The sequence below is a fragment of the Papaver somniferum genome, unplaced genomic scaffold, assembly GCF_003573695.1.
Source record: "Papaver somniferum cultivar HN1 unplaced genomic scaffold, ASM357369v1 unplaced-scaffold_19, whole genome shotgun sequence".
NCBI classification, from domain to species: domain Eukaryota; kingdom Viridiplantae; phylum Streptophyta; class Magnoliopsida; order Ranunculales; family Papaveraceae; genus Papaver; species Papaver somniferum.
In genome coordinates, this window is record NW_020628818.1 from 16,463,272 (window position 1) to 16,484,420 (window position 21,149).

The 21,149-nt window shown below is 36.5% G+C and overlaps 2 protein-coding genes and 3 non-coding genes across 8 annotated transcripts; 2 read left to right on the plus strand and 3 right to left on the minus strand.

Annotated features, from left to right (window-relative positions):
* Positions 1–1,771: 1,771 nt before the first annotated feature.
* On the minus strand, positions 1,772–1,844 carry TRNAK-CUU. The gene has a single exon. It is a non-coding gene; the product is annotated as a tRNA-Lys (tRNA).
* Positions 1,845–3,357: 1,513 nt separating this feature from the next.
* On the plus strand, positions 3,358–9,307 carry LOC113338802 (ABC transporter B family member 1-like). The gene is made up of 10 exons (XM_026584185.1): positions 3,358–4,073; positions 4,169–4,223; positions 4,311–4,486; positions 4,571–4,771; positions 4,865–5,124; positions 5,206–5,522; positions 5,623–5,846; positions 6,567–6,946; positions 7,042–7,756; positions 7,861–9,307. Exons 1-10 carry the CDS (start codon positions 3,594–3,596, stop codon positions 9,142–9,144), a joined length of 4,092 nt encoding a protein of 1,363 aa, XP_026439970.1. The 5' UTR covers positions 3,358–3,593; the 3' UTR covers positions 9,145–9,307.
* A 1,248-nt stretch (positions 9,308–10,555) lies between these two features.
* On the plus strand, positions 10,556–10,628 carry TRNAK-CUU. The gene has a single exon. It is a non-coding gene; the product is annotated as a tRNA-Lys (tRNA).
* A 575-nt stretch (positions 10,629–11,203) lies between these two features.
* Positions 11,204–18,676, minus strand: LOC113338320 ((R)-specific enoyl-CoA hydratase-like). Of its 4 annotated transcripts, none has more exons than XM_026583762.1 (8): positions 18,457–18,676; positions 17,208–17,330; positions 16,333–16,556; positions 15,605–15,703; positions 12,545–12,865; positions 12,136–12,251; positions 11,932–12,036; positions 11,204–11,416 (listed from the first exon to the last, which is right to left on the minus strand). In XM_026583762.1, the coding sequence occupies exons 5-7, from the start codon at positions 12,812–12,814 to the stop codon at positions 11,949–11,951; spliced, it is 474 nt and encodes a 157-aa protein (XP_026439547.1). In that variant the 5' UTR covers positions 12,815–12,865; positions 15,605–15,703; positions 16,333–16,556; positions 17,208–17,330; positions 18,457–18,676; the 3' UTR covers positions 11,204–11,416; positions 11,932–11,948. The 4 variants fall into 4 exon arrangements, with proteins under 4 accessions (XP_026439547.1, XP_026439546.1, XP_026439545.1 ...); XM_026583761.1 differs by lacking the exon at positions 11,204–11,416 and adding an exon at positions 17,761–17,818 and having other exon boundaries at positions 11,754–12,036; XM_026583760.1 differs by lacking the exon at positions 11,204–11,416 and having other exon boundaries at positions 11,754–12,036.
* Positions 11,565–11,637, minus strand: TRNAK-CUU. The gene has a single exon. It is a non-coding gene; the product is annotated as a tRNA-Lys (tRNA).
* Positions 18,677–21,149: the final 2,473 nt, after the last annotated feature.

Sequence of the window (21,149 nt, forward strand, 5' to 3'; positions counted from 1 at the left end):
GGAGTTAGGTGTTGTAGTGTTAAGCGGAAGTATCGAGGTTTGATGCGCATGCAAAGAAGCGACCGTAGGATCTAAATGTGATCTAATCTGAAGGCTTGGAATTTAGGCACTATGGTGTTTTGCAGGAGCTTCAGATTTTGATGCGCGATGAAGGAGCGACCATCGGATGATGAGATGGATCCAATCCAACGGCTGAAGATGGAGGCGGTTTTGGTTATAGAAAATGGGTTTGGGTAAGGGTTTTGGGCCTTGGGTATGCCAAGCCCATATCTTCTTTAAGAACAATTCTTCCTTCTTGAGCCCATTCCTAGCTTTTTGGACGTGCGCTCCATTCTTTGCGGCTTCCTTGCGTAATTCCTCCCGGCTTTTCACTACTTTTCTGCTCTATTCCGCTCCGCAATTCATCCAAACTTTATTTATTACCTAAAAATATAAAATTAAGTAAGAAAAATATTTATTCTTGAAAACAATGAAAATACAGAATATGGGATAAAATGTAGAATTAATGCACAAAAGATGAGTTAAATGCCAACAAAAAGGGATAAATATATACAATATTTGGCACTCATCAGATACGTCTCCCTGATCTTCTTCTCTGACCTTCAATTCCTTCAGCTCATCGCAAAATTGATATGATACATATCTCTACAAAATCAGCTCTAAACTAAAGTATCCCAAACTTCAAATTGATTAAATTGAAAATAAAAATTTATCAATCATATAAAGTTACAATTACCCAATCCATCCAGTAGCAAAACAAGTTGATACATATGGTATAAATACAAGATCACATAATCAATTTCATCACTACCCAATTTCATCAACAACAAAAAGAAACCATTACTTTTCATCATCATTATCCGGTGCTTATGGAGTTAATACGGCATATGGTGGTTAGATGAAAAATCCAGCACCACAACATAGCAACAAATAGCAACCACCAAGCTACCACCAAATCGCGACCATACTTGAACAAGATTCCATCGAATGATCACCACAAACCAAGATCGAAACCAAAAACACCATGAATCAATAAACCCCCAATTTTGAAGAACCCTAAATTCAATTTCTACTCCATGTAAAAAATTAATGCAATTAGCCATCTAGTACGACCAATACAAAGATTAATAAAAACTGGGTTTGATGCACTTACTCTTTTTGAAGACCTATATTGCTTCAATTTAAGAATTACCTTCTTCTTCATCTTCCTTTAATTTCAACTTTCACTGTAACAATAAGTTGAAGACCCATGTTATACTCTTGGTATACCATTAAATCTTCTAAATAATCAAACAAGTCCGAACTTTATTCTTTAGTGATACCCTAATCCTCGAAAGTTTCACTTCACTGGTGTTTCTGGTTTGGTTTCGATAGGAATGGCAAAAATACAAGGCGTAAACGAAGAAGAAGCAGATTTACATGCCGGTTTCCTTAATTATTACGCACTTATAAGGATATGTTAGTCATTATATCCTAAATAATTGACTTAGTCAATGTGGGAGACCGATTTGGTAGGTCCAGACGTCTAAACTAACAGAAAGACCACTTTAGAAAAGATTAAAATTTTCTGCCCGGTTTATTAATTATATGGACGGAAACTGCACGGTTTATTAATTTTCCCAAAATAAATAACAAATCAGGTGACCAGAAACATTGTCAGGTCAGTAAAGTGTACTTCTCAAGCTTCAAAGACTCATTTTAGTAAAAAACTGGAATACTATTCACCGTTAAAATGACAGTTACAAAAAAGAAAAAAAATGGAAAAAGAAGACGCCCACCGTGGGGCTCGAACCCACGACCACAAGGTTAAGAGCCTTGCGCTCTACCAACTGAGCTAGACGGGCGGTTGTTCGATACCACATATTTGAAAGCATTTCATTGAAGATCAAAAGAGGAGAAGAAACAAATGCTAGTAAAATATTGGTACGAACCTGAGTAGATTTCAGTCTTTGTTTACTGGGAGCAAACAAACTCTGCCCAGTTAAAAAGTATTTGCAATCTTGCTGATTTGGGGTTTGACCGAGGAACCTGCCCTTCAACTGTCTATGTACTTACCGTGACTCATTTTCTAAAACCATCAATTTACATTTTACACTCTAAAGTCAGCCAAAGTGGACAACCCCATGTGTAGGGGATGTATGAACCCATGCCATGCTAATCTCCTACTTGTGCTTAATGAACCAAAGATTTACCTTTTTCATTTTTATTTATTTAGTGAAAAAGATTTTGGTTTTAACGAGTTTCGAATTTAAGTTACGATTTTGTGTTAACGGGATTCGATTTTGAACTCAAAACTCTGATCATTGATATTATCAATAGTTTTACCATTGTACTTCCATTTCAACAGAAATGATATTTTTGTTTTCTTCATTTTTGTCAAAAAAAAAAAAAAAAAAAAAAAAAGAAGAATGAAATTATAAAAATAAAAGTATCATTTTTTCTTAAATCGGATGAGTATCTTTTACATGCAACCCGTGCAACATAAAAGTAAGGGGAACAGTCGCATTATTCCCATAAACTATTCCAAGACAAGTGATTCAAACAGAACAGAACTCTTGATTAGAGATGAGTCAAGGATCTTCTTGTTTTCGGGTATAAAGAAACAGTGAAAAGTAAGAAAGAAGCCTGAGTTAGAGGAAAGGAGACAAACAGTTAAAAACAAAAGAAATAAACAGTGACAAAACAAAACATGATGTCTCTCATTTTCCGGTTTTCATATCTTGCAACGAAATCCATCAAACAAACACTCCAGCCCCTCCCTATTCTCACCTTATTTAGTAATAGTACCTTGTACCATACTACAACCTTTCAATCCCCCACGCGAGATGCTTCAGGCGGACATATGACTGGTACTAGTCAAACCCAAATGACCATAATGCCCTCAACATTGCATGTGAAGCTATACTAACTTGTGTAAAATATGTCAGTTTTAACATTTAACTTGTTGAGGAATTTTCCCTCAGCCATCACGAGGAAATCTGAATAACCCTTATAAGGGGAGTCTTGGAAAAAAGTTGCTTAGCCGCTGGTTAATTTAACAATCATTTCATAACCCTTGAAATAGAGAAAATTATCTGATCTGATAATAGGACGCTCACAGTCTAAATAAAACCACGTCCCTGAATCGTTATAAATCTACTATCCAGAGTCTAGATTAAACCATATATATACAGGTGTGATTTTAAATTTCAAAAGAATATTTTTCGGGATTTATGTCGATGAGTGAAGCTTGGTCAAACTTGTATAGTCAAGCAAAAAGTAACCCAAAAAAAAAGTCATTTTGATAATCAGATGTGAATACTTACTTTTTTTTCTTCTTCAGAATACTAGTACTACTATACACCAGTAGTTGTTTTATGTGAGCAGCTTTAAATAATGGATATTTCTTCCTCCCATTTCTTCAATTCACAGTTAGTGTTTTGCAAGTGTCATTTTCTTTAGTTTCACACATTCATTCATGGTTCATATTGATCTATTCAAAACACAACTACAACTCCAACTATAGTTCTTGGTTTTAGAGAGGAAACAAAAACAAAACCAATCAATACATCCTCAGTGAAAAATAAGTAAGTCAAAGAGAGAGAGGGTTTGCAATGTCATCACAGGATACAACTGAGGACATAAATAAGGTAGAGTACTGGAGATGGACTGAAGAACAGGGTATAGAGCTTGGGTCTACAGAAAAACCAGAGAAAAATTTACAAACAGTAGAAGAAGAAGCACAAGTGAGTGAAAAGCAAGTAGTAATGGAGGAGAAGATGAGTAATAGTAATGATAATAAAGAAAAGAAATTGGATGAGAGTAATAATAAAGAGAATCATACTAAGAAACAGCAACAAGTAGTTATTGAAGATGAGGAGAAGAAACCCATTAATTCTTTAGCTCCAGTTGGATTTAAAGAGCTTTTCAGATTTGCTGATAATTTGGATTATGTTTTAATGGTGATTGGTACATTAGGTGCTATTGTTCATGGTTGTTCTTTACCTTTGTTCCTTAGATTCTTTGCTGATCTTGTTAATTCTTTCGGTGCTAATATTAATCATATTGACAAAATGATGGATGAAGTCTTAAAGGTAATCATCATCATCATCATCAACATCCAATTCCATCAAAAAAAAATTTATTTTGATTTGATTTGATTCACATTTCTTGATTTTTTTGTTTGCAGTATGCATTTTACTTTCTTGTTGTTGGGGCATCAATTTGGGCATCCTCATGGGCAGGTGCAATCAGCATCCAATTTCTCTGTTTTGCTCTGTTTCTGTGAATTTTTCTGAAAGTTTTGATTTTTTTTTTGTGTGTGTTTACAGAGATATCATGTTGGATGTGGACTGGAGAAAGACAATCAGCAAAAATGAGAATCAAATATTTAGAAGCAGCATTAAACCAAGATGTTCAATACTTTGATACAGAAGTTAGGACTTCTGATGTTGTTATTGCTATCAACACTGATGCTGTACTAGTCCAAGATGCCATTAGTGAGAAGGTAAACAAATTTTCTTCTCAAAACCCAAATTAATTCTTAGGAAACTGAATCTAATTATGTTGTTTTCGGGTTTTTTCGAAACAGTTGGGAAATTTCATGCATTATATGGCAACATTTGTGACTGGATTTATAGTGGGTTTCACTGCTGTTTGGCAATTAGCTTTACTTACACTTGGAGTAGTACCTGTAATTGCTTTGATTGGAGGTATTCATACTACTACATTATCCAAATTCACTTCCAAAAGTCAAGAATCTCTATCCCAAGCTGGAAATATAATCGAACAGGTAACACCATTAGATTCTTATGCTCTGAAATTCCAGTTCCGAAAATTTCTTTATTTGATTATGATGGGAAGAAAAATTGAATGAATTGTGCAGACAGTGGGTCAAATAAGAACAGTCTTCTCATATGTTGGTGAATCAAGAGCATTACAAGCTTATTCCACTGCACTAAAGAATTCTCAAAAAATTGGTTATAGAATTGGATTAGCTAAAGGGATTGGTTTGGGTGCAACTTTCTTCACTGTTTTCTGTTGTTATGCTCTTCTTTTATGGTATGGAGGTTATTTAGTTCGTCACCACGACACCAATGGTGGTCTTGCCATTGCTACCATGTTTGCTGTCATGATTGGTGGATTGTAAGTTTTCTAATCTCTTCGCCTCGGAACTAATTTGATTTTGAGTGTTTGCAAATTTTGAGTTGTGTTGATTATGAATAGGGGATTGGGTCAAGCAGCTCCAAGTATGGCAGCATTTGCTAAAGCTAAAGTAGCAGCAGCAAGAATCTTCCAAATTATTGATCACAGACCAACTATTGATAAAAACGCCGAAACAGGGCTCGAGTTAGATTCGGTAACAGGACATGTTGAATTGAAAAACATCAATTTCTCATACCCATCAAGACCAGATGTTCAAATCCTAAACAACTTCTCATTAAACGTTCCGGCCGGAAAAACCATTGCCATAGTAGGAAGCAGTGGTTCTGGTAAAAGTACTGTTGTTTCTCTAATCGAAAGATTCTACGATCCATCTGCAGGTAATTTCACTAGATTTTGTTTTAAAATGTTCTGAAATGAAATTTCAGTTTTTGTTCTTGAAAACTCATGTGTTAGGTAAATTGAATTACATGTCCGCAGGGGAAGTATTGGTAGATGGGAAAGACATAAAGACATTGAAATTAAGATGGTTGAGACAACAAATTGGACTTGTAAGCCAAGAACCAGCCTTGTTCGCAACATCCATTAAAGAAAACATGCTCTTAGGTAGAACTGATGCTACCCAAGTTGAGATAGAAGAAGCAGCCAGAGTTGCTAATGCTCATGCATTCATTATCAAACTCGCCGAAGGTTATGATACTCAGGTAATGTTCCTAAGCTTTTTCTTGCCATTCGAGTAACGGAGGCACAGACTACGTTACTTCACCTGTGTTTAGGATGTCATGTCCCGTTTTACTCTCGAAAACTTGGTCTAAAGAGGATCTTTTTTTCTTTTTGCATCGAGTTTTGGACACTATTGACAAAAGGGTGTGTGTCTGGGTAATGTTATCTGTTATATTCTAGGATGTGGTTCAGATCTCTAGATGTATACCTTGCCAAATGGTTTGGTAACATGTTACTGATCTGTCATTTTCTATCCGTATAACAGTCAATAATGTTAAACAAGTCGTATTCAGCAATTATGTGAAACTGTTTTCCTGAAGAAAAAAATGAATTTTAATGAATTAGGCAAATTTTTTGTAATTAAGAAAGGAATAGTTATGTACTTGTGTACTTTGTTTAATTTCTTAAAAAAATTTGGGGTTCCTTGTAGTCAACTGATTCAAACCTAGCTTATTTTAAGTCAATCATGGAGAGAGTTGTTTCATATAAAACTGATAGAAAAATAATATAGTCTCAGTCAACATGTGCTGAAATAAAGAAAGCTTTAATGGAAAAACAAAAAACAAAGTTTATATTCAATTGACTTTAAGTACTGTTTTAACTCCTAAATACCTGCAAAATCATGATATTAAACTCATTATTGGAAAGTAAAAAGTAGTGGTAAAAATTTGTTACTGACAGTAAAAACTTGGTAATTGCAGGTAGGGGAAAGAGGGTCTCAATTATCTGGAGGACAGAAACAAAGGATTGCTATTGCAAGGGCAATGCTTAAGAACCCAGCAATCTTACTATTAGATGAAGCAACAAGTGCATTAGATTCAGAGTCGGAGAAGCTAGTGCAAGAAGCTCTCGATCGGTTTATGATCGGAAGAACGACTCTAGTCATTGCACATCGTCTCTCAACTATCCGTAAAGCTGACCTTGTGGCAGTTTTACAGCAGGGGACAGTTACTGAAATTGGTACCCATGATGAACTTTTTGCAAAAGGTGAAAATGGTGTTTATGCTAAACTCATTAAAATGCAAGAAATGGCTCATGAAACCGCTGTTAACAATGCAAGAAAGAGTTGTGCAAGTGCAAGGTACATCACAATATTGTTATCGAATTTCATTACTGATACTGAACTTGATTACGCAGAAGAGCAATTGTTTAACTCCGTGTTGATTTTCTTAACAGGCCTTCTACTGCTAGAAACTCTATCAGCTCACCGATAATAACCAGGAATTCATCATATGGCCGATCACCATATTCACGACGACTATCAGACTTTTCTACAGCAGATTTTGTGCACTCTATCGACAGTTCATATGCTAATTATAGGCATGAAAAGCTTCCATTCAAAGCACAAGCAAGTTCATTCTGGCGTCTTGCTAAGATGAACTCTCCTGAATGGGCTTATGCTCTTGTTGGCTCAGTTGGTTCTATAGCATGTGGTTTCATAAGTGCCCTTTTTGCCTATGTACTTAGTGCAGTTCTTAGTGTCTATTATAGCGAGGATCATGCTTACATGCGCAGAGAAATCACAAAGTACTGTTTCGTATTGATTGGGGTTTCTTCCGCAGCTCTTATCTTCAATACATTGCAACATTTCTTTTGGGATGTGGTTGGTGAGAATTTAACAAAGCGGGTTAGAGAGAAGATGTTGGCAGCAGTACTAAAGAATGAGATGGGTTGGTTTGACCTCGAAGAGAATGAGAGTGCTAGAATTGCAGCTAGACTGGCAATGGACGCCAATAATGTCCGATCAGCAATTGGCGACAGAATTTCGGTTATCATGCAAAATTCAGCTCTTATGCTTGTTGCCTCTTTGACTGGTTTTGTATTACAGTGGCGCCTGGCTCTTCTCCTCCTTGCCGTTTTTCCTGTTGTTGTCGCGGCTACTGTTTTACAGGTTCGTGTTTCAAATAGTCTCCTATATATATATGATCTGCAAAATCTTACTTGAAATTTGATGAGACAATTTGTTCACTAATAGTTTGTTGTTTCTAATGTCAGAAAATGTTCATGAAAGGATTTTCGGGTGATTTGGAAGCTGCACATGCCAAGTCCACTCAGTTAGCTGCTGAGGCAGTGGCCAATGTCAGAACTGTTGCTGCTTTCAATTCGGAAGAAAAAATCGTGGGACTCTTCTCTGCCAACCTTGAAACACCTCTTAAACGTTGCTTCTGGAAGGGACAGATAGCTGGAAGTGGATTTGGTGTTGCCCAGTTCTTACTGTATGCATCTTATGCTCTTGGTCTATGGTATGCCTCCTGGCTTGTTAAGCATGGTATATCCGACTTCTCAAAGACAATCCGTGTCTTCATGATTCTAATGGTGTCAGCTAATGGTGCTGCTGAAACACTAACTCTTGCACCAGACTTCATCAAAGGTGGTCAAGCCATGCAATCTGTGTTCGATCTCCTTGACCGAAAAACTGAAATTGAACCTGACGATCATGACACTACTCCAGTCCCTGACCGTTTACGTGGTGATGTAGAACTCAAGCACATCGATTTCACCTACCCGTCTCGCCCTGACACGCTAATATTCAGAGACCTGTCTCTCCGTGCTCGAGCTGGAAAAACATTAGCACTTGTTGGTCCAAGCGGATGCGGTAAAAGCTCAGTAATTGCTCTTGTTCAGCGATTCTATGAACCAGCATCTGGTAGAGTACTGATTGATGGAAAAGACATTCGCAAGTATAATCTAAAAACGTTACGAAGACACATTGCAATGGTACCGCAAGAACCATGTCTATTTGGTGACACAGTTTATGAGAATATTGCGTACGGGCGTGAATCAGCAACAGAAGCCGAAATCATTGAAGCTGCAACATTAGCAAATGCACACAAGTTCATTTCAGGGTTACCAGACGGATACAAAACATGGGTTGGTGAGCGAGGAGTGCAGTTATCAGGTGGACAAAGACAAAGAATTGCAATTGCACGAGCTTTTCTGAAAAAGGCCGAGATAATGTTATTAGACGAAGCAACAAGTGCACTAGATGCAGAATCAGAAAGATGCGTGCAAGAGGCCCTGGATAGAGCTTGTTCAGGACGAACAACTATTGTTGTTGCACATCGATTGGCAACAATTAGGCACGCAAATGTGATAGCTGTAATTGATGATGGCAAGGTAGCTGAACAAGGGTCACATTCACATCTACTAAACCATTTCCCTGACGGTTGTTACGCCCGCATGATACAGCTGCAGCGATTTACGCCTATGCAACCGATCGGAATGGTTTCTGGGTCGAGTTCATCGGCTCATATTAAAGGAGCAGACAAAGAAAGTTAGTAACAGCATAGAGTGGTTTTTCGTGTTAATTATTTTTTTTTTTTTTTGGGGGTTTGTAATTTTCTTTTTTTTTTTTGATGGTAAAAAAATATAGTAGGGATTTTTATGTAATATAATTTTCGAGATTAAAATGGACTGTTAAATGACTAAAATTTAGACTAAATTTTGGAAGGCTATTGTTGGGGCGTCACGATCCAATAGAGGGGCTTCACTTGGATATTTAGTGACCAAAAATTTGATTATGGGGTACTTTTGATTTAATAGCAACTGTCCAAACTGCCCTTCAATTAAAATTAAAATTAAAACTTAAAAACAGAAACAAAACCTAATTTATATTCTTTATTCTTCACATTTCAATTGCTCTTCTTCCTCTCCTCTTTCTCTTCATTCTTTTCATCGTAAATCCATTTGAATTCATTTCATCGAACAAATCCATGGTGTATGTAAGGTAATAATCGAACATACCCATCTTTGTTTACTTGTTTTTGTGCTTAAAATAGGTTAGATTGAATGAAATCGAAGTAAAATTAGGGTTTTAGTTACTTTTTGCCAGTGTTATGTCTGGGTACGTTACTAGATTTTTCAACCGTAATTTAGTTTTTGAAGAACTTACGTCTAGGTTTAGTTCAGTTCAACCGTAAACTTTGGTTTGCATGTTGTATTACGTCTAGATTTAGTTGAATTCCAACCGTAATTTTCCATTGTACGTCTAGGTTTAGTTGAATTCCAAACGTAATTTTTAATTTTACGTCTAGGTTTAGTTTACTGAATTTTCCTTTCGTCAACCTAGCCGTAAATTTCAATTTTACGTCCAGGTTCCTTTTAATTCCAACCGTAGAAATTAATTTTACGTCCAGGTTTGGGTTGATTCCAACCGTAGAAATTGGTTTTATGTCCAGGTTTGGATTGATTCCAACCGTAAAAATTAATTATTATCTAATAAAATTGAGTTAAATTAAAATTAACTAAAGAATTGTTCGGTCATTAAAAAACTATTTGAGATAAGAGATTTTTGATATTGCTTCTGGATGACCCATTTTTGTCCTATTAGGTGACGCCCCTATAATGGAATGTGACGCAATAATAACCTTCAAATTTTGTGAATCAACTCATTTACTTCGGTTTTGAGCTCAAACTCAAAGTGTAAGAATGTCCTCCAAAATGGGGCGACCACAAATGTGTAGGACCCTCCATCCTTCATCTAGGAAGGGACATTCTTTATGGGAGGTGGATCCCATTTCCCATGCCACGGTCAAAAGACGAAGTGATGGAAGTGCACATGACTTTGTGAAATAGCACGTTATTCCAACACCACGTCCGGATCCAGTCACATCTCTTCCAAGGGGTTCCCTAGTGTTTTAGTCCTACTGTTCGATGAGCTCAGAGGACGACGATCCTAGAAAAAGCATCTGCCCGTTTAGCTCAGTTGGTAGAGCGCAAGGCTCTTAACCTTGTGGTCGTGGGTTCGAGCCCCACGGTGGGCGCCTTTTTTGGTCCATTTTCGAAAGAAACATTCAATCTAGCAGCATCATAACCAACCTTTAGCTGAGCTAACAGAGGGGTGATAAAGACATTCATTTGTAGCATGCATGCATTCATCTCATCAATCTCTATCTCTCTTAATGTGTCTATAAAGACATTAAGGACAGATTAAGTGGTCCTAAAGGCAGGATTCCACGTGCATTAGGAGACATGGATATAGATACCCTAAAATGGGATTAGGACAGTGTACCAATCAGAATTCATATATACATCTATTTGTAGGATACTGATCTCATTTCCTAAACCATATATACCCTACACACCATTAACCAAGCAAGCAGTTCTATTATCCTCCTACCCCAGCAACTTGCACAATAGAATCGTACTAGCACTACTTGTCAGCCACTTCCACTAAAGAAGAATGGAAGAAGTTGGGTAATATTTTTTTTCTTCTTCTCAGAGAAAAAAATATGGAGGAGACAACATTGACTTGTTTTCATGTGATGGTTAACCCTACAATGCACATGTCAAAGTTTTTATCAGCACTAATGGTGGAGAAAAAAAAAGAGTATATTATAGAACCATCTATCATTCTCACTCTCAGGTAGTTGTTGGTGGTTCAATGTCATAAAAAACATGTATCAGTAGGTGAAAGAAGACAGAAGAGGAAAATTGTGCCTGATTGCAGATGAGGGCAAAAGAAGGAATCCTTCATGATCCATCACCAATTCGCATCGGTTTGTAGGTGAAAATCCGCGTCACCCGTTACATCCGATGGGGACTTGATACCCTACATAACATGTGAACAAATATCAGAAGAGCGCAAGCCCTACAGGTTATACATTTGCATAGGATGCCAACAGAATAAGTAAAGACGCATCATTTTTCTATGGGTTCTTTTTTTTTGGAAATGGAAAGAAAAAATGGACCAAAAACCACGCCCACCGTGGGGCTCGAACCCACGACCACAAGGTTAAGAGCCTTGCGCTCTACCAACTGAGCTAGACGGGCAGATGTCTATTCCATAGGTCTTACCAAATTTAACTGATTCAACTTTCAGTGGACGCAGGGAGAAGCTAGATCATATTCATTTGTTGAACTTGAACACAAGACTTCAGAAGCTTTGATTTTTAAACTAGCTAAATTTTTATAAGAGGAACAACCCTAAAAACATTTGAATTTACAACCTAAGTGTAAAAACACATGGCAAAAAGACAAATTAAATGGTAAATTTCAGGCTGGAAAAGTCCCGACGTTTAAGGACAATATCAAAACTGTAGTTGTATCCTTCAGCAGAGTCTTCACCTTGTCAGTAGAGACGTCTAACAAGGAGCAGGCAACAATGCAACAGCCTCACCTCCAATAGCGAGGAGCTCCCCATTTTTTAAGCATTTCATTGAGAATTTCACTCTGAAAATATGAGATGGCATATCAAAATTTAATTGATTAAAACATCAACAAGCCGATACAGATAATTACGCATCTCATGAGAGGGACAAAGGAACCCACATGTTTTTGTTTCTATTTCCCCTTATATTAAGAGCCAGTATCTGAGCTTCTACTTCTTCGTCAATGTAGACAGGCAATTTGAATTGCAAACTTTGAGATACATATATAGCTCCTGGCTGCAAAAATGAAATAAAGAACGTCACTGAGCATATTCGATTTTTTAAACATCAAGTGGCAGTAAAGGGCAAAAGCAGTTTTTTCTTCCACAAAAAGTATGAAACTATACCATCTATTCAAAAATTTGAGAATTCAAAGATCAAACTGATTTCAGTAGACAATAGTTAAATACCTCGGAACCTAGGTTCGAGTTGAATAAAAGTAACCCAAATATGTACACCGCTAAAGCAAAATGTATATGAGAAACTCAATAAAAGACAACATAACTTGAGAGAGGGAGAGAAAGAATTACAAAATGAGAAGCAATTATCCGAGGGAATAGGCTAGCAACAAGCATTCCATGAACGATTCGATCTTCAAAACCACAAGATCGAGCAAATTCTGAATCAAAGTGCAGCGGATTTATATCATGGGTAAGTTTTGAGTACTCAGTAACATCTTGTTCAGAGAATTTTCTTGATTGTCTCAGAACATCTCCCACTTTAAGAACACAAGTCCCTGTAGATGAAGTAGCAAAGCTTAAGGATGGAACGAAGTTTGAAACCAAACGTTTCAGAAGCATTGTCTCATAGAAACAAGGTACTTCGCCAATAAACGACAAACTTCCCTGAATCTGCAAATAAAACTTACATTAGATAGAATGTGGAAACAATTTATGTACTGACAAACTAAGCAACAGCAGCTACGAAAATAACAACTGATTCTACTCAACATTTGTCAAGAACTTTTAAGCCTTACGAGTTTATGAATCTCATGAGAATCATATCTCAAAGCATATAGCAGAACAATAACAGAGATCCAATTAAGAATTATCAATAACAAATGCATAATCGTATAAAATCCCTTGATAAGACTAATTAGGTTGATATACCTTAGCACTACAAAACCGTACAGCATACAGGGGTCACGAATAAGACTAGTTACTCTGGAACCCATTACGCAACATCAATTAAGTAATACAATCTTACAAAATCCCCGAATAAGCTGATATAATACGACCTCCGCCCTACCTACTGCTCCACATGAGATGTTGTGCTTACACCATGAGGAGTTCTGTAGCAAAAGCATCCTAGATCAGGCCTAACGCACTATACACACACCAATGACTAAAACTATAAGGTCAGACTGATTAGCTAAGATAAAATAAGCTATCACACTGATTTCACTGTAATCGCATCAGTGACTACTAGACCAACATTGCTTTCTCTAACCTCATAACTAGATGACCGCTTGCGCGGTGATGGGGCCTAGTCCTAGGGCTGCACAACGGGTAGGGTGGGCAAGATATGGCCTATTTTCCACCCTACCCGCTGAATGGCGGGTAAGAAAAAATTTACCTGCCACCCTACCCGCCGTTAAGCCCTACCCGACCCACCAAATGGCGGGTCGGGTAGGGTGGGTGGCGGGTATAACCGGTTTTTTCCCTTCATTTTTTCTATGGTATTATGTCTTGCTCAAATATCAGCTGAAAGCAGTAACAAGAGATGTGCTTTAAGACTATATACTCTGTATATAACATAGAAATTGGAACAAAAAAGAATTATGCAGTGAAAATACACTTCCAAACAAATGTTAGCATGATGAAACAATCGTATCAAGTCTTGCTCAAATATCAGCTGAAAGCCCTGGCCTTGCAAAAGTATCACCAGCACCAGTGAGTTTTGTATGCCACCACGAGATTTTTGTTCCATTCGAAAACTAAAAAGCTAAACACCAGTAGCATCCTAAAGACATCAAGATTGCGAACAAGCATCGAGGGTGGAAGTCAGGGATGGCAGAGAAAATTGTAGCTCTTCTTCGAGCAAGTCCAGTGTTGAATCACCGTCAAGTTCTAACTCTAAGACACAACTATGTAAGCACCGTGTCTGTAACTAAAGTATAAAGCTACTTGAACTATAATCTTCAGAGAAATCAGCTGAAACTAGAAAGCTGAACCAGATGCTACTATACATTTCATTGACGAAATTAAAATTGACATCACTAAGCGTTTATATCATCTCCTACTACACAGTTGCGTGTCAAAACATCCTATGTTTGAGATCCTGGAAGACCCAATTGAGAGGCATCAAACATAACTAAGAGGCATCAAACATATGACAGATTAGGTTTAAGATTCGGAACAAGCTCCTAGCTAACTGAACAGGACACTACATGTCAAAGCCAATTTAGTTGAGTTGTATTGATAACAGTCAGTAAAACATACTCATGTTACTAGGGTGAAATGGATTAAGTACCGAACATGTTAGGTTAACCAATCAATGTTTTACTGACTTGGCGAAAAAAGAATAAAAAATACAACAAAACAAAGTCAGCTGTTTACCAGTGTTTCTCAACAAGGTTTCTATGTAATGGTTCACTCACTTCTCTGCCTATATTAACATCTCAGTAAACTCACAACCAGATAAGGATAACTAATTCCACATTCACTTCTTCAGTTCCCTATAACAGTATAGAAATCACATTGATATCAAATGACTGCAAACTAGGAAATACGTTTCTACTATAATTTTTAATGCGAAGTGGAATCATATATTTGTATTAATGAAGCTAAACCTTAAACTGAGCTAACAAGTTAAAAAGTGTCCCAAGGAAAAGAAAGTATTTCTTTGGACATACTCTCCGTCAGCTATTCAAATTATAGACAAGATCATCAATAAGGGGGACTCATTTTGACGGCTATATTACGAATACAGATTATTTTCGACTGCCACTTCAAGCCTCCTAGTAAGTTTGGCAGTTGGTAGTCAATCTTTCTTGTTCTCTACGCTCTAACACCAATCACCCATGTCTAACAATGAACTTGAGCAGCCGTAAATCGGGATAGAGTAGCGGTTCAAGCTATTCAGGTCACTAGGTCAGAGTACACGGACACTGATGAACACTCACTAATTTGGTCTCTGGCCGGTTAACAGAATATCACTTGCGCACCTGATAGAGCAGTATTTTTCTCCTTTTGTTATTTCTATAAGTACCCTAACAGAATATCCATGGGCATTCAATTTCGCCCAAAAGGATGAGGGTTTTTCTTGGACGCAAAGGCTATGGACATATATAGCACTGCACTCATTATCTTATTATTACACTAAATACCATCATCATGATGAACCAAAAGTGTAAATCAGACTAAAGTAAGCATAAGTTCTCATTAAGTCGTCCTCCATGTGGAACAAACTAAATTCCTATGAGAAATTTCATCAATCAGTTAACATGCATGTCAATTTATCAGTGGCAATCATATTACTCATCTGATTTCAACTAATTTCTCCAAGCAATACTACATATTTCAGATATAAAAAGAAAAACCCATTCAGATTATTAATTACAAATTATATTTATGTGATTATGGGCTTACCTAAGACTGGAACAATGTCTTCTCCATCAGATTTTGGTGAAGGAGGGCCGGAATTAGTGTGTCAACGATCAAACCGAGTAAAGGGTTTTAAATGAGACCCTGAAAGATGAACATGAGATTGAGAAGAGTAAGGTCTACGGTTAGAACTTAGAACTGGGAAGAAAGGGGCTGGGATTTTCTCCGTTTTTCTATGTTGGATTTGAGTCTATGACTCTGTGTTCGATTTGAGAAAAGAGACAGGTAGAGGAGAAAACAAGTTTATTTTTTTGCCCCTGATTCGTTTTATAACAACGGAAAAATGGGCACGATAAAAAAAGAGAACAAGGACTATTTAGTCTTTTCCTTATATTAGGCGTGTAAGCGGGCCGATCAAGAAAAAAAACTGTTTCACCGTGTTTTCTTTCGCTGTGCAGACGTTACAGATGAAGTGTTTATTCTTATTATCGGCTAGATACCGAGAAGCCTGGATCTACTAACATCCATTTGGCATCCTTCTTAAGCCACTCCTCAGTTTGGGATGATTTTGCATGGATGTATTTCCATATTGGCATTTTGTAGGAGTTTGTGTAGGTATTCTAGATACATACATGACCTCACTATCAACCAAACTTCCGCTTTTTCACGAACGAGCAAATTGGTGAAACAATTATTTGATCAAGTCATTTAAAAAGGGTCAATGTTAACCTTATTTCTACTTGTCAAACAGAAACTCCAAATAAATACTTTACCTGATGAGCCTCTAAGATCTGTGATGAGTTGACAGGGGTGACGCTTGGATATTACTAATTTAGGACCTCTTTCGGGAGACTACAACAGAATCAAGAGACAGCAAGTGACAAATTCCCTTCAATTCGGAGAACACGAGTTAGCAATCTAAATGTGCCTTTGTTGAGCAATTCTTCAACGCTGTGGTAGATACGTGGCTTTCGATGGATCTAACAGGATATGGTATCTGCACATATATAATTGAGAGCCCATAGTGAAAAATCAAATCACTTAGGGCAAGCACGACATCATAATTATCCAGACAGAAAAAAAAAAACAGATGTGAGTTTGGTCTATTAAACACACCATTGTTCTGTGTAATTTTTTAAGTGAAACCCGAAAGAAACTTCAGGATTGAGTGGCAAGCTAGACAGGACAGAGCTGTAGTGCAGTCTCATTGAGCAGTTTAAAACCGTATGAAAGTGGGACAGCACATATACTAATACTTCTCCCTCAATATTGACAAATGGATTAAAAGTTTCATAAGGAGTAACTAGATGGTGTTAGCGTTTAATTAACATAAACATATTATGCTAGATCCAGGGATTGGCTCTACATATCAAAAGATGCCATAATTATAACCTCTTGATGTAGTATTATGCGTAAGGCATGAACTGCATCTGTTTGGTGTTAGCACTGAAAATCTAATTCCAGTTCACAATTATGAATAAATATAAGCTATAGTAAATCTTGAATAAGTTAAATGCACCACTTGAAGTCTGGGAAGTTTTTGTGTCTTGTCAAGTTCCAGATTCGTTCTGATCTTATAGTCCTCCCATGACGTGTTCCTAATTTGAGTCAGTAAAACTGTCCGCGTAAAAAATTGTATTCTGGTTACCTTCTCTACTCCACTGTCAATGTACAGTGAGTAGGAAAACTTCAGCCGTTCCCAGATGTAATATAGCCAACTGCTGATTCAAGGTCAAATATAATTTAGCTCAGTGATCCTCTTGCTGGTTTTCTGCATACACAAAACACTATAATCAAAACCTCTTTAAAATCCTAAAACTACAATCAAATTTCAGGCACATTGACAATGAGTTCTTCGAGGCATTTTATCAAACAGTAATCAATCAATACTGTTTTTTTTCTTCTTCTTTTTTGACACATAAGAGCAATCAGAAAAACGAAGCCAGAAGAAAGAAATAAATCAGAAAAGCAAGACAGTTAGAAGCTGAGAAGAATAACATGATATGTATATTCTTGAATCTTTAATTTTTCCAACCTAATCAATCAAATTACGAAAAAGAACAAAAAAAAAAAAGATAATGTGGTTTAAATCTTTTATGTAGGTACCAAAACCAAATTGCCATGATAAAAGTGACCGCAGGAAAAAGGTTAAATTTGAAATATACAAAAGTTACCAGGAAGGTCGGGTCGGTATACTTAACTGATCGAAAGACCAGACCCATACCCATCATCTTCTCTATCCAGAAGAATCCGAAAACACTGTAAACGTTTGAAATTTTCTCAAATTTGTTGCAACTAAAGAGATTTAGTACTGAAACTGGAATGATTTGATTGAAAGTTGGAGAAATTTGAAAGAGAATCGATCAAATTTGAAGAAAATTAAAACTAATAGAAACTTATAAACTAAGGACATTTTCTGTGACGGACAAAACTAAGTTGATACTATGACCTCCATGCTACTGCTCTACATGAGATGTGGTGCTTACATCCGAGGAGTTACATTGCAAAAGGCATCCAAGAGTATATACATTCCAATGACTAAAAATACCACACTGATTTCCTTGTAATCGACATAAACAACGCAAATCACATCAAACAACTAGACCAACATTGCTTCCTTTAACCTCATAATGATCACAACTTCAATTAACAAAAATGTCTTAACAAATGTACAAAGATTGCCAAAGATACCACCATGTTTCTGCAAAAACACCAGCGCCAATTCTCGGTTGAAATTGATTGGCGCAGGTGCAAATGCAGGAACATGTGATCTTCAGGCAAAGACGAATACACTCTACAGAACCGAATTGAAACCAGCCTATATATATATATGCTACTGACATTGATCTAGAACATGCGAAAAATGATTAAGAAAGAGAGTTTTGACGAATGCTTACCTGTTAAAATCACCACGTGAAAACAAAACCCTAGAAACGTGAAATCCAAATTCGTAAGCCAACAGGAATACTCCACACCATTTGATTTCAGCTGATAGACTCGTGGATGATCGTGTGGATGTTTTCTATGACAGATTCAGATTTCCAATACAGAGAATCGAAGATGTACGGTGGAGTTTCTGTGAGAAGGAGATTGAGTTAGCATTTGGGTATTTCTGGGTTTTTTTCATCTGACAAGAGCTTCAGTTTTCTATGAGTCACGTTTTATATTTCTTTGTCGTGACCCTTCCTTCAGATCAGCGGTGTAGATGTGTTCCAACAAGGGAACCAACCGCTCAGTATTTTCTCTCTTTTAGCTTGATTTCCATGTCTATGAACGATAAACTAGTACCTATATTAGCAATGTTGCTTGATCTCTCTTTTTGTTAGTTTAAGCCGAAAGGTTGATTCATTTCCAAGATTTTATTTGCATGTATGATAGCTCTATAGCTTCATACAAATTGGTGGCAGTGATAAGCGCACCATAGGATATCAATGGATGTTCGAAAATTCCAAAGTTCCTTGTATCGAAATATTAAATATTATTCGAAAATAACTTTCAGATTCGAATATTCGAAAAATCCAAAATTTAACTAATTGTATATAAATTCGGATACAAAAGCATCCACATTCAAAATTTTATGCATAAATATATTTATATTTTATACCTTAAGGTATATATGATTTTTAAAATTTTCTTTATATTTATTAAATGATTTATTTACAAATATTTTCATCATCCTAGTTAATTTTTATTAGGAAATATTAAATATTAATTTGTTGCAAAAATACAAACATCTTTTTACTTTCTTTTCTTGTGATCGCGAATCTGATAATTATTCGATATTTATTTTCATAAAGAATTTGATAATTATACCAACATCTTATCCGTTTAATAGTTCCAACATGAATTCGGAGGGAAAAAACTACATTAGTTCGGATTTCAGATCGAATTTGGATAATGTATGCAATTTTCAGATTCGGGTGCGGGTATTGCCATATTCGCATATGTATGCATTCGATTAACCCTTTGCCCACCGTATGCTGCTCCTATTGAAAATGACCAAAAACCACGCCTACCGTGAGGCTCAAACTGACGACCACCCACAGGATTAAGACCCTTGATCTCTACCAACTTAGACGCGCTGGTATATTTCCCTTATAAACCTCATGTAAGGGGATTCTCATAAATTTAATTCTCCAAGATAGATTGCTTAACAGTATAAAGGGATTTACAACATTAATGTTAATATTCAAGAACTGAATTCTTAGAAATTGTTTAACGTATATCAAAATTCATTAATTTATAGCTTTTTTCAGCTGAATTATATAAAATTATGATGAATATTCGCCTTCCGGACATGCAGGCTAACACAAAGTATTAAATGACAGATGAAGATGATTTAAGGAAGATGCATGTAAACGTTAATAAGGCAAGATAAAAGACACAAGAGAATTTTACATGGTTCGGTTATTAATGAAACCTACATCCACAGAGATTTTAGTAATGTAGTATAAATGCTTATACGAGATGATATGATTCTAATGATGAAATAAAGACTTATCATTATGTGATGATAGTTCTTATGACTGCTGATATTTATTCTAAATATAATCTCTCTAGTTACTCTTTTTAGGGCCTGCCGAAAACATACTCCAAAGACCCATATTTATAATACAAAAAGGAATTTCGGGCATCACACTTATCGAGTAATGTTTTTTGTGTATGTATTGGGTAAGGTCCCCGATTGTACTGCCAACCCAAGAGGGTTTATCTGCTCTTGATGCGTTATTTGGATACTCGGTCATCTCATATATGTTACTTTATCTCCGTAATGAATACTTTCAACGCTTCCTTTTAATCTCAAGTCATTCATCGTAATCTTACTTTAACACATGTTCCCATTTCATTTCTTTGGTAGATTTCTCGATAGTAGCATGCACATGAGTGAGATGATTTTGTGCTCCTCTACTCACATATTATCTTTCTCCCTTTATGCTGGATGTCTTCCACGTACATATCAGATATTTTACCCTCATAGTTTGCCTCTTTTCTTCCTATCGGTATAAGGGTACGATGGGAATAAAACCTTCCTGACAACTGTGACTAGTCACATCTCGAGAATTTGATGCATGCAGCCGCCCACATAATTGATTATCCCCACTAACTCTTCTTTATTCAGCGGTTATAGCCCACGCCTGTTGGTTTCTCCCAAAATTCTTCTCTATTTAAAAATATCTCCTACCTCGTTATTTCCTTTATTTTTATTCTCTTCATTTATTTTATTGTTTCTTTTGTTTTCTTCTTCTCTGACCCTTTTGTTTTCTTACTATTCTTCTGCAACTTTTTATCTTCCCTTATCCTTTTCTTTTACTTTCATCATCAATCATATCTGGAAAAGCTTAAACTGCTAGATCCAAGAGGTGAGTTTTTTTTCTCGTTGTATTTCTTTTGAGTTTCCGATTGACTTCTTTTTGAGCTTATTTACTTCTTTTTTCTTGATGTTGATTTTTACCTTTTGTGGGTATTGAACTTGCTTTCTAGCATCTTTTTATTTATGCTGACTTTTTTTTTTTTGCTTTATAGTCTCTCCAAATCTGATGGTAAAAGAATTATCTTCACTGTTTCCATCATTCATGTTGCTGGTGAGGCT

Excerpts from the sequence above, each read along its gene's own strand:
- LOC113338320 (XM_026583762.1), bottom strand. The coding sequence starts at position 12,814 with ATGCTTCTGAAACGTTTGGTTTCAAACTTCGTTCCATCCTTAAGCTTT. Across the intron at positions 12,252-12,544 it reads GGATAATTGCTTCTCATTTT|CCAGGAGCTATATATGTATC; the intron begins GTAATTCTTTCT and ends TCATTTTTGCAG. Across the intron at positions 12,037-12,135 it reads GGAAATAGAAACAAAAACAT|AGTGAAATTCTCAATGAAAT; the intron begins GTGGGTTCCTTT and ends TCATATTTTCAG.
- LOC113338802 (XM_026584185.1), top strand. The coding sequence starts at position 3,594 with ATGTCATCACAGGATACAACTGAGGACATAAATAAGGTAGAGTACTGG. Across the intron at positions 4,074-4,168 it reads TGATGGATGAAGTCTTAAAG|TATGCATTTTACTTTCTTGT; the intron begins GTAATCATCATC and ends TTTTGTTTGCAG. Across the intron at positions 4,224-4,310 it reads TTGGGCATCCTCATGGGCAG|AGATATCATGTTGGATGTGG; the intron begins GTGCAATCAGCA and ends GTGTGTTTACAG.